Genomic DNA, 19,901 nt, shown 5'->3' with positions numbered 1-19,901 from the left:
CTGTACGCGGTATTATCAGACAAGTTTGGAAAGAAGATCAGCGTATATTTTCAAGAAAGGTATGGACCTAATCTTCTGAGATTATATTCCTCTTTTATAGTCCTATCTTCTACAATCAAAGTCATCTATGGAGAGTGTTTATTGAAGAATCTATAAGTACTCTTATTCGAAGAGAATTAGCGTTACGCCGAAAGTAAGAAGAAACACTCCCTATCTGCTATATGAGACGAGATCTTTGATTGACACGCATCTTCTCAATACAATATGTTCTTGGTGATTAAGATTATGAACTTGAGAAAAATCACTGCTGCTTAAATGAAAGGACACTATGATCACACTTTTGTGGGAACAACTGTAAAGAGCGTCATTGAAGTGGACTGCATCAGAGTGGGCTCTCTAAGTGAAGGGATTTCATTGGACTTCTGTATGCATGGCTCTCCATCTTCAACAATCCACGCACTAAACCTGTGTAGACTGTGTATGTACCTTGTGTTGGGCACTTGGGTAAGATTATTGTATATCTACCTTTGTACATTGGATTATGATTTAGTGGATTGGACGCCTATGTGATCGTCCCCCAGACGTAGATACACACTGTATCGAACTGGGTAAATATTCTGTGTCGTTGGGTTTGTGATGTTATCTTTCTCTTTCATCTTCTCCATAATTTATTATTACTGACTGACTTCGTAACTGAATCAATCAGTAATCTCTGACAATGGATTAATCATGTTAATCTGTCTAAAAAGAGAAAATGCAAAATTACATGTGGTATCAGAGCTTTTAAGTCTACATAATGACTTGATCCGACGGGTTGTTTTTAGTTTTGCATTACTCTCTGTCTTTTGGAAGTGTTTCTGTGTGTTCGTTGGCTGGTTGTTTGTATTCAGGATGGATGCAAGTATGAAACCACCAGAGCTAGATGGTCACAACTACTCTTTCTAGAAGGCTCGCATGGAGATATATCTTCAAGCACAAGGTACCAGGGTTTATCGTACTGTCCTAACTGGGTGGAGTTGTCCAACTATTCAGAATGCAGAAGGAGTTACTGAAGATAAGCCCATGGAGACATGGACAGACGATGAAATGAATGCCTCAGATCTAAACAACAAAGCGTTGAATTCGATTGTAAGATCTCTGCATGAATCTGTTTTTACTCTTGTCACCGTAGTAAAAGAGGTTAAACGGTTATGGGAAATTCTTGAAACCAGATTTGAAGGAACTAGTGATGGCAAACAGTCAAAGCTTCAAATGGTTCTGTCAGAATTCGAAGCCCTCAGAATGAATGAAGAAGAAACCATTTCGACCTTCCACAGTAGGGTTCAGAATCTTATGAACCGAGCCTCAATTCTTGGTGAACCATTCACTGATGAGAGAGTGGTCAAAAAGATCCTTCGATCTTTACCTAAACGCTTTCGAATGAAAGTAACTGCTATTCAGGAACACACAGGTTGGGAAAAGAAAACTGTCGGAGAACTTATGGGAAGCTTACACACATATGAACTAGAAGTTCTTGCTGATGATGATCTTGGAAGCAACAGAAAAGGAAAGTCAGTGGCCTTTGTGGCTGAGGCTGATCGAGAATCTGACACAGACAACATAGATGATGAAACCTTGGCACTTCTAACCAAGAATTTCAAGAAAATCTTAAAAGATTTCAACAGAAAGGGTCAAGGTCAGCCTACCAGGACACAATACAAAGGCAACAACTCCTCATATCAAAAGGCTAAAACAACACCTTTCTCACAGAACAATCAATCTCAGACTGGTCGAACAAGACAAAATAGAAACAGTCCCACAGACACAGGTAAATCTCTCAACCGGTCAGTACAGTGTAGGGAATGTGAAGGATATGGACACATACAGGCTGAATGTGCAACGTATCTCAAGAGGAAAAAGGCTATGTCTGTAGCTACATTAAGTGATGATGAGGAGGAAACTTCAAATGATCAGTAAGATGATAATGTGGGAAACTTTGTAGCCTTCTTTACGACGGACCTTCAGTCAGACGGAGACCAATCAGATGAAGAATCTTACATATCAACTGATGATTTTGAAGAGAGACATACTCAACTTGAAACAGAATTTGCAAAACTTGTTGCTAGCTGGGAACAACTTGTGAAAGTAAACAAAAATCTGAATGACGAGCTGAAGCAAAGAGATGATCTTCTAAAGAAACTGAATACAGACCTTGTCATAAAAGAAGATCTTATCACTCAGATAAGATCCAGAGAAGGAAAACTGATCAAGGAATTGGAGAGTCTGGAGAAAAATATCCAGATGATGGACACCACATCAACCTTAGATAAGATTCTAGACTCTGGCAGAAATCCTAATGATAACAAGGGTTTGGGATTTGAAAGAGATGAATCTTCGAAAAATGCACCTATGTTCATAAAAGAGGGTATGTCTAAGACCATAGCTGTTCACAGATATGAACACGGATAGTCATCTCAGTCAGTGCAGAACAAGGGAAGGAGGTACGACCAGACTACTGATACTGGCCTGGCCAAAGTAACTCATCAATCTCATTATTCAAGGTTCAAAAATAAGATTGTCAAAGTTAAATATTATACCCCTATTTGTCACTACTGTCAAACAAAAGGTCACACTCGGCCTGAGTGTTATTTTTTCTACAGAGATCAAAGGAAGGAAAAATATCAGAATAAGACTATTACACCATTCACTAGACAGGTTTGGGTCAGGAAATCAGAAGTTATCTGCTACCCCACCATAGTTCTGACTGCATCTACAACTGAAGCTAGATGGTATTTCGACAGTGGGTGTTCCAGACATATGACAGGAAATGTTAAGTGTCTGATGGCTGTTCAACCTAGCAGTGGAGCTGTAACATATGGAGATGGACAAAAAGGGAAAATATTTCAGAAAGGTATCTTGAATGTACCAGGTTTACCTCAATTAGAAGAAGTCCTGCTAGTCAGTGGGTTGAAAGCGAATCTGATTAGCATCAGTCAGTTGTGTGATCAAAATTGGAATGTGTGCTTCGATTGTAACTGCTGCAGAGTTAGTGACAAAGCAAATTAACTAGTCATGGAAGGAACTCGGTCCTCAGAAAATTGTTATGTTTTGACAAATGAAACTGCTTGTCACCTATCCAAATCTGATGAATCAAAACTCTGGCATAGACGACTGGGTCACGTAAACTTCAGAGATATGGATAAGCTTATAAAAATGGAAGTTGTGAAAGGTGTACCTAAGATCAGAATAGATCCAGAAAAAATCTGTGGCGCATGTGCTATTGGGAAACAAATCAGAACTCCACAAAAAGCAGTAAGCGGCATCACCACTGAGAAGTGCCTAGATCTTGTCCACATAGACCTCATGGGGCCAACACAGACTGAAAGCATTGGGGGAAAGAAATACATATTTGTGTGTGTAGATGATTTCTCTCGATACAGCTGGGTATACTTTCTAAGAGAAAAAACATAATCTTTCAAGGCCTTTAAAACTCTGTGTATAAGGGTTCAGAAGGAAAAGGATGAGTCTATAATAAAAGTTCAGAGATTGAGGAGTGATCATGGAAAGGAATTTGAGAACTCACTATATTCAGATTTCTGCTCCGAGCACGGTATATCACATGAGTTCTCAGCCCCTAGAACAGCTCAACAGAATGTAGTAGTGGAAAGAAAGATTCGAACTTTACAAGAAATGGCTAGAGTCATGCTACATGCCTCGCATCTGCCGCAGCGCTTTTGGGCTGAAGCAGTACACACAGCCTGTCATACTATAAATATGGTCTATCTTATACCAGGAACAACCAAAACACCATATGAGATCTGGAAGGGAAAGAAGCCAAATCTGAAGTATTTTCATGTGTTTGGGACAAAGTGTTATTTGCTGGCTGATAGAGAACAAAGAGGAAAGTTCGAACCAAAGAGTGATGAGAGCATCTTCTTTGGATACTCTCCAAACAGACGTGCCTACAGAGTCTACAACAAGAGGACTCAATCTGTGACGGAGTCAGTAAATGTGGTTATAGATGACAGTACAGAAGAATCAGTAGACACAACAGTGACAGATTCAGTGACAGAGCTTCCTCTTAGTGACCCAACTGCCACTAATAGCAACAGTCAGCCCAAACCACAAGAATCGTCAGATGAAGATCAAGAAAGTTCGGAACAGGAGACAAACCTCATAAATGATACAGGTAAAGACAAACCCACCAGAACTTAGAAAAACCATCCATCAGATAACATCATTGGAGATCCATCAGATGGGATGAAGACCAGGAGCAGAATAAGAAATAATCTGACAGAAATATTTGGGTCTGCTTGCTATACCTCAAAGATAGAACCCAAGAATGTTAAAGAAGCTTTACAGGATGATCTGTGGATCAAGGCAATGCAGGAGGAGCTACATCAGTTTGAGCGAAATCATGTCTGGGATCTAGTTTCAAAACCTGATGGTGTCAACGTAATTGGAACAAAGTGGATCTTTAAAAATAAAACTGATGAAGCTGGGAATATAGCAAGGAACAAAGCTCGGTTAGTGGCTCAAGGGTATACTCAGATTGAAGGAATTGACTATGATGAGACTTTTGTTCCCGTAGCTAGACTCGAGTCAATCAGGATTTTGTTGGCTGTCGCATGTATTTTGGGATTCACACTATTTCAGATGGATGTCAAGACAGCATTCCTGAATGGCCATCTCCAAGAAGATATCTATGTGGCTCAACCTAAAGGTTTCGAAGATCCAGATTATCCATCATATGTCTATAAGCTTCGAAAAGCTCTCTATGGTCTCAAACAAGCCCCACAGGCATGGTATGAACGACTGACACAGTATCTGCTCCAGCATGGGTATAAATGGGGAAGTGTTGACAAAACCTTGTTTGTAAAAACCACTGGAATTCATGTAACCATAGCCCAAATCTATGTTGATGACATTGTGTTTGGATCAACCTTACAGAAATACACTGACGAGTTAGTAAAAGTGATGAAGGAAGAATTTGAAATGTCCGTGGTTGGTCAACTGACATACTTCCTAGGTCTACAGGTCAAGCAAAGCCCTGAAGGATACTTTATTTCACAAGAAAAGTATGCTAAGAATCTAGTCAAAAAGTTTGATCTGGAATCATATAAATCATCCAGGACACCAATCTCCACCTCCACAAAAGTATCGAAAGATGAAACTGGCGTATCAGTGGATAACACAGTCTATCACAGCTTGATAGGCAGTCTGTTGTATCTAACGGCCAGTCGACCAGATATAATGTTCAGTGTTGGAATCTATGCAAGGTATCAATCTGAACCAAAGGAATCACACCTGATAGCTGCAAAACGCATTCTGAAATATGTTAAAGGAACGATGCAGTATGGCCTCTGGTACTCCAAGGACAGTGAACTGAGTCTTGTTGCATACTGTGATGCTGATTGGGCAGGAAATATTGATGATCGAAAGAGTACTTCTGGAGGATGTTTCTTTGTTGGTAAGAACTTAGTATCATGGCTAAGCAAGAAACAGAATTCAATCTCACTAAGCACCGCACAGGCAGAATACATAGCTGCATGTGGATGTTGTACTCAGTTGGTATGGATGAAACAGATGTTGCTGGATTATGGTCTTACTCAAGGGATAATGACACTCTATTGTGACAATGTCAGTGCTATTAATATCTCCAAGAATCCAGTTCAACATTCCAGAACGAAGCATATTGACATCAGGCATCATTACATCAGAGACCTGGTTGAATCCAAGGAAATTGAATTGGAATACATTCAAACTGACAAACAACTAGCGGATATTCTGACTAAGCCACTGGACGCTAATCGTTTTGAAATTCTCAGGTCTGCTCTGGGAATTTGCAGAATTGACTAATTAAAGCAGTTGGTCAGTCAGAGAGGAGTAAGTGTTGGTTTATACGGGTCAGTATTATGGTTTGACTTTCTTTAAAGACTCCTCTCTATTTTTGTTAAGTGGATTATTTAACCATTTGTATCTTAAAGATATCTTAAAAGATCTTAATCTTTTTTTTCGAAATTCAAATTTTCTTGGGTTCCGTTTCCTTCCTAAAAAGAAGCCGTACCGTTGTGTCAATCAATCGCGTCTGCATGATATTTGACAAGCCACATTGATTAGGGTTCATCACCCATAAGTCTATTTGATACCGGGCCAAGAATAAAAATATCTTCAAGCATCTCAGCTCTCAAACCTTCTCTCTTTCAGCACACCTGCCTTACGTGATTTGTTCTTCTCTTCTCACGAAAAATTTCTTCAATGGCGGACCCTGTAAGAAATATCATCATCAAACTCGGAAGCAAGACACATTCTCCAGAGGTGGCTCTTAAACATATTCAGACACTATTGCAGTTTGCTATGAAGAAGAAACTCAAGCTTGATCCTCTGCTTCGCGACGAGATTTTGTTGACTGTTATGACGAACTACCCAGAGTTTTATGCTGAATGATCTGAAGATGATGCGACTGAACTGCTGATGATGGTTTCCGAAGCCAGTGATGAAGTTTCTCCAGTATCTATTCTAGAACCCTCGGATGGAAATCGGGCCGGGGCATTCCTTCGATAATTTGTACAACGAGCCCCAGAATCTGCGGAGGTCTCTTGACGGCGAGCGGAGTCACAGCCTTTGTATCTCGAAGCTGCTCAGAAAGAAGCAAGGCACAGACATGAGATCCTCCAAAACAGGTCAAACAATTCTGATACTCCTATTGAAATTTCACCGGATAAACCTGATGATTCTGCTACCCCATCTTGTGTGCCTGTTAATACTAAAATTTTATCTGCTTTGAACTCTGAGAACCCCTTTGTGAATGTTGATCCTACATCCCTGCCGTTGAGTGAGTCTGTTGATGTGAAAAATGATATCTTGCATGTGTTTGATGTGAAAGAAAAATCCTCTGATGAGCCAAATAACCTGAGTTTAGTTGTCTACTCTTCTGATAATATTGCTCTGCCTCCTGCTGAGATTGCTGATGATCCTAAAGAAATTTGCTCTGCTGATGTCACTCCTGTTTTACCTGCTAATGTTGAAACTATCGATCTCTCAAACCCCCATAAGTCTGAGAAAACTGGTGGAATCCCAGTCTACACTGCCACATCATTAGGTGAAAGTCTGAAACAGGTGCGACACTTTGCTGGCCTACCATCTGCTTCAATTCCTCAATCGTATCGAGTGATTCATCCATTTGAATCCTCCAGCGAAGATGATAAAATTCTGGCTGAAGTGTATGGATCTCAAATACCTCCATATGACATTCCAACTGTTAAGGCCACTGCTCATCATGACTCCAGGACCTTCAAAATTCGAGAGATTTCGAATCTTATAGGGAACTCATCTGCCAATGTCTCTGATTCTAGTCACTCTGTGACTCCTGTTCAATCCCCAACCAAAGAAACAAGACGGTCTAAAAGGAAGAATGTTCCAGTAAAGGTAGTTGTTGAGACCGGTGATGACAGTGCTGATGTGGATCAGCCTGAGAAGAGAAAGAAGTCGAGTGAGGCTGTCAAGTCTGAAGGAAATCCACCTATTCAACATGTGTTCAAGACACTGCGATCGTCTGTTAAGCAAAAGGGCTCTATTGCTGTTCAAGCTACTTCTGTACCTGCATCATCTGCCAGAAAAGGGAAGCCATCCACACGATCAGAGGTCGAAGCATTACTCCTGAGGTTCAACCTGTTGAGGAAACTGACCCATCTGTTTACAGACCTCAGTTTGTATCTCCTGCTGCTCAGGCCAAATGGTCTACTATGGTCAGAAGGGACCTTATTGTTCAACGATCTGTGGATGAGAACCAGCTGAACTCTGTATGTGACATTCTACCTCTGCTGAATGAAGTAGGATTGCTGAAGACTGTCACAGACATCTGCCCATACTCTAAGCTCCTCACGTATGAATTCTATTGCAATCTAAATGACGAGATTGACATCTTAACCGGACCTCGTCCGATGCAGATCTTCATCAGAGGAAGGTGGTACATTTTTTGGCCTGACATGATCAATGAATACTATGGTCTGACTGCTGTGCAAGAAGAAGGTGTCACTGACTGGAACTTGGTGGCCAAAACTCTTACGGGTGGACAGACCGAAGCTTGGCCTACTGGTGACAAGGACTATCTGCAGAGCTCTCAACTCACATCCAGATATGTTATTTTACATCGCCTGGCCCTTCACAACTGGCTCCCATCAGCCCATTTCCACACGGTTGGCAAGCTTCTGGCAGGCTTCTTGTTTCGAATTGGAACGAAGATGCCAATTAATCTAGGAAAATGGATTTACTATCACATCCTTACCTTGATTCATCCACGGGAGCAGAAGGTAAGACTACCCTTCCCAAATCTGATTTATGGCATTCTTACAACTCAGGGTCTTGAGCCTATGCCCAGTGAAGTGATCAGTCCAACGCTGCTCTATACTGTTGATAAACGTCTGCTGACTGGAGATCACATTCGGGATGTTGTTCCGGTGACTGCCCCATCCAATTCTGAACCTGACGCTGTGCCTGATGACTCTCCCCATGCTAAGGATGTTCAACTTTCCATACAGTTGAAGGCAAGGGTCGCTGATCTTGATACAGTACTCAGCATTATTGCAAAGCAACTGACAGGGGCTCGTACTGAGCTGGCAACCGTTCTTCTTCATTTAAGCCTATTTGAATCTGCTGCTGCTGCTGATCCTGTGAAGTCTGACAGTGACACTCCCTCCAATGCTTGACCTTTGGCTATCATTGGCAAAAAGGGGGAGTAGTATGAACTCAGGGGGAGTTTTTGTGTTTGTGTACCTTCTGGCCCTGGCTGGGCGTTGTTTTTTATGGCACCACTTCTTGTTTTTTATCATAAACTGTTTTGGATCTTATGTTTTTTTGTTTTAGTTCTATGTAATTAGATCGGACTCATGGGTTGCTTCTTTATAATAACATATCTTAGTTCTTTATATTTTGTCTATCTATATAGTCGAGTTGTTTTGCCAAATAATAGCCAAAGGCGGAGTTTGTTAGTGTTTTTAAATGTTCAAAAACCCCATATTATAATTGGCAATATTATTATGGCATACTAAGATAGGTTTAGAGTCTATCCGTCCAGCTCTACAGACGACTGATCAATCAGAAGCAACAACAGAAGGACTGACACTGAAGATCTGATTTAGGAAGCTGATTTCTAAAAGACTGTACGCGGTATTATCAGACAAGTTTGGAAAGAAGATCAGCGTATATTTTCAAGAAAGGTATGGACCTAATCTTCTGAGATTATATTCCTCTTTTATAGTCCTACCTTCTACAATCAAAGTCATCTATGGAGAGTGTTTATTGAAGAATCTATAAGTACTCTTATTCGAAGAGAATTAGGGTTACGCTGAAAGTAAGAAGAAACACTCCCTCTCTGCTATATGAGACGAGATCTTTGATTGACATGCATCTTCTCAATACAATATGTTCTTGGTGATTAAGATGATGAACTTGAGAAGAATCACTGCTGCTTAAACGAAAGGACACTATGATCACACTGTTGTTGGAACAACTGTAAAGAGCGTCATTGAAGTGGACTGCATCAGAGTGGGCTCTCCAAGTGAAGGGATTTCATTGGACTTCTGTATGCATGGCTCTCCATCTTTAACAATCCACTAAACCTGTGTAGACTGGGTATGTACCTTGTGTGGGGAACTTGGGTAAGATTATTGTATATCTACCTTTGTACATTGGATTATGAATTAGTGGATTGGATGCCTATGTGATCGTCCCCCAGACGTAGATACACACTGTATTGAACTGTGTAAATATTCTGTGTCGTTGGGTTTGTGATGTTATCTTTCTCTTTCATCTTCTCCATGATTTATTATTACTGACTGACTTCGTAACTGAATAAATCAGTAATCTCTGACAGTTGATTAATCCTGTTAATCTGTCTAAAAAGAGAAAATGCAAAATTACATTATTTATTATCATCCTCTATTGACAACAATTGTCATTAACAAACTCCCAAAAGAATTTGTCTCAACAACGAATTGAAAATAAAAAAATCAATGACTTTATTATATTATTGTGGATGAAAAGTAATTATCTCACTCTATTACTATTATTAAATTAAATAAATTAGTAGCTACAAAAAAAAATAATTCATATACATTTCTTTAATTTAGAATTAGATGTCTACAATGCCTTTATTTTTTTTTTTAAATATTCATTATCAAAAAATTTAGTATATATATATATATATATATATATATATATATATATATGAGTTAATACCACATGAAGTCCTCCGAGTATAGTGGTCTTGCCACGTTTAGTCCTAAACTTTCGAATTGACCGTCTGTGGTCATTCGACTTTTAAATTTAACCATTCGTGGTCCAAGTTAACCACCCATGGTCCTTCAACCACCAGCCGCGGTCCTCTTGAAAGGACCTTGGTTGGTTAAAATTTAATAGTTGAAGGACCATGTGTGGTTAACTTGGACCACGAATGGTTAAATTTGAAAGTCGAAGGACCACATATGGTCAATTTGAAAGTTTAGGTCTAAACGTGGCAAAACCACTATACTCGGAGGACTCAGATGGTATTAACTCATATATATATATATATATATATATATATATATATATATTTATGTGTGTGTGTGTGTGTGTGTTAGGGTTTTGCCCGCTTGGAATAGGAGTAGATTGCAGCAGCTCCTTTAGTTGTCTGTCTACGATTTTTCTGTAGTCGTTGAAATAAGAATGAGAAAATAGAGAACAGACGAAGACAAATATTTTCTCAAAGGTGTAAAGGCGCGTCCGTCTGTGATTTTTCTGTAGTCGTTGAAATAAGAATGAAAAAATGGAGAAAAGACGAAGACAAATATTTTTTCAAAGGTGTAAAGGCGCGACGATAATCAAGAAAATGTTATTTAAAACAAATTTTGTACACCTATCTAATTATGTTTAATATTTAGGTAATCGAATTATATTTGCAGGTATGAAAAGTAATACTAAGTTTTTCCCTCCTAAATTTTCCTCGTGATGCGCAATTAGAGTAAAATTAATTTCTTGATTAATTTAGAGTAAAAATCAATTATTATACAATTGATAGTTATTTACTATATTCATTAGTATATATATATATATATATATATATATATATATATATATATATATATATATATATATATATATATGTATATTCGCACATGCGTTGCACGTGATAAATTTGTTATAATATTTTAAAAATATTTAGATCGATATACAATTGTATAAATTATAACATCGAATATTATATAATATAATTGAAGAATTGAGTTGTATCGTACCGATTATTTTTTTTTGATGTTATCATTGTTTGAATTCGAGCAAATAATTGCCCAATTAATAGCTAACGTGTAGATATACGCATTCGGTGCTGCAACTTTAGAGATTTTATATATTAGTGTTTAGGATTTGTAATAATTGGGCTAATTAGCTTGTTGTCTAGCAACTCATTTATAGAATTTATTTATACGGAAGATATATTTTTATGTAGATATATAGCAATTTTGTCATCTTTGTATAAAAAAAAAAAAAAACATAATATCACTGACTTGAATTACACATTATTGAAAATCTCTTTGTAGAGGACATTGGTAGTAGTAACAGAATTTTATCCATCATCATCTAGAGTTAAAACCATCAGGATGGGTGACTCGGGAAAAAAGCCACATACAATTAACCGTGATTAAATATTGATATTTTTCATTAATAACTCAACGTGAGTTAGCGTTTGACCCTGACTTTCGTTGATAGTCATGGCATATGCGAGCATCAACGTGAATTGTTTTCGTTAGAACTTGAAGGGCAATCTCGTATCAAAATGGGAAAGACATTTTAATTGAAGATTTACTTTTATCAATAGTATAAATTATTATTTCTTTATAAAATTACAGAATTTCAAATGGATTTTTCATTTATTACGCAGAATTTGTTTCCGTTATTCTCACAATTATAATGGTTTAATTATTCTCAGAATTTGGTAACCATTTTTTTATTTTTATATACATATTGACTTTAATTTGTGGTAACAATTCATTAGATATTAGTTACTTTTTATATAAAATTTTGTTACCAATTAAGCATTATTAATTTTATACTAATTAATTAATATTCATATTAATTTGGGCTAGAATGTTATAAAGGAGGATTTTATTTTTATTAATTTGTACCAACCACGTGGACGGCAACTGCGCCCCTCTCTCGGGGCCATACACGTGCCGTTCTTCACCGTACATTCCTGCGCCCCTCTCGCGCACATCCTGCGTCGCACGCGCACTCGTGTCCACGCAACCAACGCCTCCCCGACCCACATTCACCTCACGAATGGCAGCCACCCCCCCTGCACGCCCGTACGCACGAGCAGCCGCCACCTTCCGGTGCCACGCACGCGAGCCGCCCCCATCCTGCATGCATGCGATCGCGCACGCATGCGAGCTACCGCCACCCTGCATGCATGCGACCGTGTAGCACGCGAACCACTGCCACCTTGCATGCATGCAACCACACGCGAACCGCTGCCACCCTGCGTGCACCCCATACGCGGTTGTCGCCCACGCCCATGGGCTCATTCACTAGCTCCTTCCTCTTGGGCCTGCACCCCTTATGCCCACGGACTCAGGCCCAGCTCATTATATTCCATCAATATATATATATATATATATATATATATATATATATATATATATATATATATATATATATATATATATATATATATATATATATACGTGCAATATACGTGTATGACAACTTAATTTAAGCGTTACAAGAAATTAAAAGAAAATATAATTTTAAAAAGAAATTTAGTAACTTAAAGATTCAATAGCTATCATAAGCTTTTACACGTCCCATTACGTCTATGAGCAAAATTGGCAGCAATGAAAGGCATTTCAGCAATCCTTTTGTTACGGATCCTATAAATTAAAACAACATTATATACTTAATAAGCTAATGAGAGAAAAAAAAACGAAGAAAGAAATAAAAAATGAGAAAAAAATAAAATCTTTTAATTGTATTAACGCACCAAGTGGAAATGTGTAGTGCATACGCCCACTAAGCGCGCGACGCAAACTAGTACCTCTATCTTCTTCTTCTTTTTTTTTTTTTAATTATAAATTTTAATCAGAATACCTCTTGTTAAGGTTTGGTCCATTTGTTGTTTGGAATGAGAATTTTTTGCACTCAAACAGCGTCATGGAAGATCTTTGTGTTGTAGTTTATTAGTTGTTTCTTTGTTTCATCATCCAATATACCAAATCCATACTTTTCTTTCAACATTTTTCCTCTTATTAATTTTTTTTTTTTTTTTGCAAATGGGATGATTAGTTTCTCAATATTGAGGTAGCAATGTGCCTGCAGAATATATATATATATATATATATATATATATATATATATATATATATCACCGTTATGCATGTCATATATGTTGGGAAATCAAAATAATGTTTTCTATTTTAAAAAGAAAAGATTCATATAGTGAAATAAAGGTGTTAGCTTGGTCATATGGGAGCGCGTGCAATATGCGTGTATGACGACTTAATTTAAGCGAGAAAGGAAATTAAAAGTAAATTACTTATAAAAATATAATTTTAAAAAGAAATTAAGTAACTTACATATTCAATAGCAATCATAAGCTTTCTACACATTTCTATACGTTGAGTAAAATGGGCAACAATGAAAGGCATTTTAGCAATCTTTTCGTCATCGATCCTATAAATTAAAACAACATTATATACTTAATAAGCTGAGAGAGAAAAAAAAGTGGAAGAAAGAAATAAAAAATGGGAAAAAAATAAAATCATTTAATTGTATTAACACACCCAGTGGGCATGTGTAGTACATAGACCCACTGAGCACTGCTGGTGCGCGCGACGCGCACTGGCACCTCTATCTTTTTTTAAAAAAAGATTTATAAATTTTAATCAAAATACCTCTTGTCAATGTTTGGTCGATTTGTTGTTTGGAAGGAGGATTTTTTGCAGTCTAATAGCGTCATGGAACATTAATTTATTGAATTTGTTGGCCGGTTTATTTTTCTACAAACCCTAGAATTTGGTGGCAGTGGCTATTGAATCAGACCGGCGGCCAAATCCGACAGCGGCGACATCTCTATCTCCTCTTCCGCCTTCACGTCTTGCATTGCCAGAACCTCGACCACCATCTTAAGGATGCTTTTGGGACGATGATCCATGGATTATCCCGTCTGAAATCCTCGTTGCCCAAGTCGAAGCTGGCAGATTTCGTCGCCTTGGGGACCGCCGACGCCATGGACAAGAGGTTAGTATTGGAGAAGAGGCCAACAAAGATGACATGAGTATTTACATTATTGTCCTTCATTTAGACGGTGGCTTCACGGTCAAAGATTTGGAGGACGAAATCATAGTCGAGGACCAAATCAGTAGTTTCGCAATAGTCAAAGGACCAAATCGGTTATTAACTCTTAAAAGAAATTAAATATACACATATTACGTCCATAATTAAACGAAATTTAATATACACATTATTTTATTAAGAATAATATATATACTCCCTAATTACCATAATTATTCTGATTAAATGGACGTCATAATAATTAGCATAATATTAATTAAGAATAATATATACTCCTTAATTAATTATCATATAGTAATCATAATAAAACGACCTCATTTTTATTGGAATTAATGATAAATTTTCCTGCCTACATAGGAAATTAAACATACACATATTACGGTGGGTAATTAAAGGAAAATAAACATACATATATTATGTCCATAATTAAATAAATTAAATATACACATATTACGTCCATTTTACCAACCTATATTTAACACTTTAATCTTACTATGGTAATTTAACATAGAGATTCCATTTATTCAATTATAGTATATTTTTGTTACTTAAAATATATAATATCAATTAGTCATGCTCTTCCTTCTAGTTTTTGTTTAGACTTTTCCTAATATAATTTTTTTAGTAATCAATTGCGAGAACACTAATATACAAATCTTATAATTTTAAATAAATGTACACTTTCAAATATTAAAATTCTTTATAATTTCATCATTAATTTTATTATTTAAAAGAGTTAATACCATCTAAGGTCCTCCAAGTATAGTGATTTTGTCACGTTTAGTCATAAACTTTCAAATTGACCATCTATGGTCCTTCGACTTTCAAATTTAACCATTCGTGATCCAAGTTAACCACCCATGGTCCTTCAACTATTAAATCTTAACCAATCATGATAGGAACCCGCCTAGTTAAATTTCGAAACTTGAAGGATCATTGGTGGTTAACTTGGACCACAAATGGTTAAATTTGAAAGTCGAAGAACCATAGATGGTCAATTTGAAAGTTTAGAACTAAACGTGGCAAAACCACTATACTCAGAGGACCCCATGTAGCATTTAACTCTTATTTAAATATATAATAAAAAATTTATCTGTGCATCGCACAAGTGATTTACCAGTTAAACCTTAAGGCTCAAGCCCATAACCTCCCAAATAAAGGAGTAACTTGGTACCACTAGACTACAAGGTCCTTGGCAATTAGCTTTACTCCTTTGTTGTATTAAGATACAACTTTTGAGAAAACATTTTTCTTCATATGTTCTTCATTTGTTTATTTTTGTTTTACAAACAACTAAGGAACTACTAGAATCTATTCATATTCCTAGTCGACAAAAACCATAAGAGTGGATTATAGAGTAGCTTCCTTAGAGTAACTACAATAGTTATATTGTTTCGATTAGGTTTGTGTCCAACAAGGAGAGAGAAGTGGAAGAAAATTGGGAAAAAAATATATTTAAAATATCACAGTCAAAATAAATTAAAATTTTAATTGTATTAACGCATTACCGCGCCAATCAATAGCACCAGTAGTTACTGGTGAAATAATCTGGTCAATCATTTGACTCCAATTCCACCCTGATGGTCAAATCAAATTGAATACAATCATAATTCAAATAAAATTGGAAACAATCAAGACCATAACATGCAACATCTCCCTATCCTACATACCTATTACTCTCATATATAGTAGGAACAAGAATGTGTAGTGTAGCTCATGTGTGCTCTACTCTTTTAGCAACAACACATTTTCAAAGAATATACCATATAATCAAAGAATTAATACACAATATGAAGCAAATCTTCTAACATAACCTTGCATGATCACAACCTAATGAGTTTAAGACACTTCTTCTTGACTTTCAATGAAATATTTTTCTTCTTTTTCTTCATTATCAAACACTTCTTCTTCAATTCATCAATTGCTCCAATCCTTCAATTCATATATATTCAATTAGCTAAGCATAATTTCAACTGAAGTGAAAGAATCCATAGCCCATAGGCAATTAGTTTAAATTTTATTATTTTGAACTTTTTTGAAAACCCAAAAATCCAAACTTCATAATAAAGCAACATTGAAATAAAAGATGGGGGAGAACCTCCCAGTACATAGACTCAGACTGATCACTAACTGTTTTTGCCAAAACATGGGCAACCAATTCACAAAACAACTAATATGACAAAACTCTAAAGAAACAAAAGAATTACGTAAAGAAAGACAAGAATGAATAACAGAGCCAACATAAGTTCTATCAATATGATCCCCTTTTAAAGCTAGCACGAACTAAATTAAGACAATCAGAAACCATTCGTATCACCTCCACAGCTCAAGCTTTGATCCAGGAAAGTGCTTCCTTACCGCCAGAAGAGAATTATAAACACAGTCCAATAATGGTCCATTAGTTGCTGGCACAAACACCCCATGCAGGTCAAATAAACATGACCCATACTCTGCCTTAGCCACTGCAGCCGTGAAACCAACAGTAGTAGCTTAGTGTGACACCCCAAAAATCCACACTCCAAACCATGAATTAATTGAGTAATTAATTCTATTTCTTTTGAGGAATTGATTCCTAAAATCCTGATTTTTGATACTCAAGGACTAGTATTTGACTAGTCAATCTTTAAGTTGTGTTGTACCTTGTGTTTTGAGAGGAGTTCCCTTGTGCCTTACACTTTCTAAGAGTTAGTAAGGGTATCCTTGTCTTTTCACCAAGAGCTAGTTTTGTAACCTAAACCTAGAAGACTTCTTCATTTCATTCCCTTACATTTCCTAGAAAATATCTCTTCCTTCTCTCTAGAAAACAAGAGTAGCTTGTTCTTCAAGCCAAAAGAAGCCTTTGTCAAGATTCCAAGTTTTGCTTCCAAGATTCAATCTTTCCTCTCTTTTGGCATCTAGAAGGGTAAGATCTAAGCTTGTCTAGTCTTTTTGGTTCCATCTTAGTTGTCTTTTCTTAAAGGTTGGATCTTTATGATCTTTTGGTTTGATCTTGAAGTGGGTTTGGCTAATGAACTTAGTGGAGAGCTTGTTGTGGTGTAAGAGGAGTCTTTTGGTCTTCAAGAGGTAACCCATGCTCTACAAAACCTATTTTGCTTACCTATATATTATTTCTTGGCTTCTACTTGTGTTTTGCTATGAAATGTGAGAGTTTATGCATTTATCTTGTGATATTGCATATCTAGAGCTTGTGTTTAGGATTCCTTTGTGCCATTGCTTGGCATTTTCCATGGTTCAAGTCATTTTGTTGTGTTTGGTGAGATTTGGCATGTTTTGGACTTGAATTTGTGTTTGGAGGAGAAAATCCCCGAAGGGATTTGTTGTGGTACAGGGACGTACCCGCGGGCGGAACGGCGGGCGGGGCACCACCCGCGGGGAACGTATGCCCTGCGGGTTGTGTACCCGCGGGCGGGACCACAGGTGGGGCACTACTCGTGGGTCCACCCGCGGGGAACACGGTGGCGTTTGGCTCGGGATTTGTTCCCCGTGTTTTGTTTGTCTCGGTGTTTGATCTTTTGGCTTCCCGTTGTTCTTTTTTGGAACTATTTGAGCGTCTTCTTGATGTTTCATAGGTCTAGAGCTTTATGGTAAGTATCCATGTAGGATCCTTGGTGTTGTGAATCGGGCTAAGTGTTCAACATTGTGTTTCGTTGAACCGTGTGGGGTCTTGTGTGTTCCTCGGAACTATCTTGAGTTTCCCCGTTGTTGAGCTTGCTAGTTATTATCTTAATGCTAGCGTCGTTGTTGTTGGGTGGTGACCCGTCTCTTGATTAAGTGTGTTTCATACCTTCTTTGCAATCCGTTGCTTGATTCGTGTGAGTGGTGGTGCGTGTGTGGCTCTACCTGGATTGCACGATTAGTGGTATGGGACACTAGTCACCAAGGTATTGCAGCGGTCCTCGTGGTGGCCGTGACGTGATTATGGAGTTGTGGCTGAGTCCACGTGTTTGGGGGATAACATTGTGTTATCCGGGCATGTGTTGCCGTGAATTGGTGGGTTTTCGTTGGTGGTCTGTAGGTGGGGGACGACGGTCCCGGCGGAATAAGGTTGGACTTGGCTGTATAGGGGTTTTCTAGAGGTAATGGTTGGCTTCGAAGGTACAAGGATGGGGGTAGCCACAAGGTTGGAACAGGGCATAAGGAAGGCATATCAACTCGTGATGGGTGATGTCACGAGGGCTTGTGTAGCCGTGTGGTGAGTTCTCTTCTCTCGTGACGTGTGTAGTCATGGAGGCTTGTGTTGTTTTGGCATGTGTTGCCGGTTGGGTGAGTCTTTATCCTTGTGTGTGGTTAACCTTTGTGGTTGGGATGTGTTTCCGGTTTTATCCTTGTGAGTGGTGAGTCTTGTGTTGTCTTTTGATCTTGGCTTTTGACTTATATATATGTATTCCGTTTCGAAAATGGTTTTCATATTATATATCTACCTATTTATGATACTTAACGGTATTGGTGGGTTACCAGCATCTTTCGCTGACCAGGCGTCGCCCCGATGTTTATCTTTGTATCTTTCAGGTGATGCGTAGTCGACCGCGATGTCTAGAGCCGGTAGCTTAGCACCTGTATCTTTAGACAGTGTTGTTGTTGAGGCCTGTGTGCCAATGTCTTTAGATTGTTCTAGTTTGTTGTTTTTGGGATAGTGATACACTTGCAGATTGTCGCCATAGCGTATACCTAGTGTGGTATACGTGGCATAACACCTCGTTTTGGATTCCTTTTATCCAGTTATCTTTTATCTTCCGCTGTGCTAGTGTCTTGTTGTTAATCTGCATGTGTTAAGACTTGTTTTTAAGTCGTGTTTTTGGGGGGTGTTACACTTAGTCATTTGTTGCAAGGAAGGAGGATCTTTTGCAGTTTAACAGAGTCATGGAACATCAATACGTTGTAGTTTATTAGATGTTTCTTTGTTTCATCATCTAATACACTAAATCCATACTTTTTCTTCCAATTTTCTGTCTTTTCTGGTGCAGAAGGAATGATTAGTTTCTCTATATTATGGTAGCAAAGTACCTGCAAAATAAATATATCACCATTAAGCATGTCATATATGTTGGGAAATCAAAATATTTTTTTTTTTTTTAAAAACATTCATATAGAGAAATAAAGGTGTTAGTTTGGTCATACCGGAGCACGTGCAATATGCGTGTATGACAACTTAATTTAAGCGAGAAAAGGAAATTAAAAGTAAATTACTTATAAAAATATAATTTTAAAAATAAATTAAATAACTTATAGATTCAATAGCAATCATAAGCTTTCTACACATCCCTTTACGTGTATGAGCAAATGGGGAGCAATGAAAGGCATTTCAGCAATCCTTTTGTCATGGATCCTATAAATTAAAACAACATTATATATACATAAAAGCTTCAATATTTGAATTATGTGATATAACATATATAGTTGAGGTGGGGGAAAGAGATTCTCATTAATATGATAAGAATTTCACATTGTGTAAAGTAACTTCGCATTCTCTTAAACCAAAGAAGAGCATATATATGTTCAAATGTTTACATTTTAGAGATTATGTGATTTACTATGAACCAAATTGACACATATATAACAAATATATATACCATGTTTGACGATTATTAATTACCTTA

General features: G+C 37.5%; 1 protein-coding gene across 1 annotated transcript; it reads left to right on the top strand.

The window, feature by feature from the left end:
* The first annotated feature begins 6,237 nt into the window (after window positions 1-6,237).
* LOC109189558 lies at window positions 6,238-14,287 on the top strand. Its single transcript, XM_019340169.1, has 4 exons — window positions 6,238-6,410; window positions 6,663-7,512; window positions 7,596-8,651; window positions 14,036-14,287. The coding sequence occupies exons 1-4, from the start codon at window positions 6,238-6,240 to the stop codon at window positions 14,285-14,287; spliced, it is 2,331 nt and encodes a 776-aa protein (XP_019195714.1).
* The last annotated feature ends 5,614 nt before the right edge of the window (window positions 14,288-19,901 follow it).

This window comes from Ipomoea nil, unplaced genomic scaffold, assembly GCF_001879475.1.
Source record: "Ipomoea nil cultivar Tokyo-kokei standard unplaced genomic scaffold, Asagao_1.1 scaffold1558, whole genome shotgun sequence".
Classification (NCBI taxonomy): Eukaryota; Viridiplantae; Streptophyta; class Magnoliopsida; order Solanales; family Convolvulaceae; genus Ipomoea; species Ipomoea nil.
This window is presented reverse-complemented; position numbering and strand designations above follow the sequence as displayed.

What these genes read in the sequence shown, in the direction of transcription:
- LOC109189558 (XM_019340169.1), top strand. Translation starts at nt 6,238, where the DNA reads ATGGCGGACCCTGTAAGAAATATCATCATCAAACTCGGAAGCAAGACA. An exon ending in GTTATGACGAACTACCCAGA is followed by an intron (nt 6,411 to 6,662) that starts GTTTTATGCTGA and finishes CCTCCAAAACAG; the next exon opens with GTCAAACAATTCTGATACTC. An exon ending in GAAATCCACCTATTCAACAT is followed by an intron (nt 7,513 to 7,595) that starts GTGTTCAAGACA and finishes ATCATCTGCCAG; the next exon opens with AAAAGGGAAGCCATCCACAC.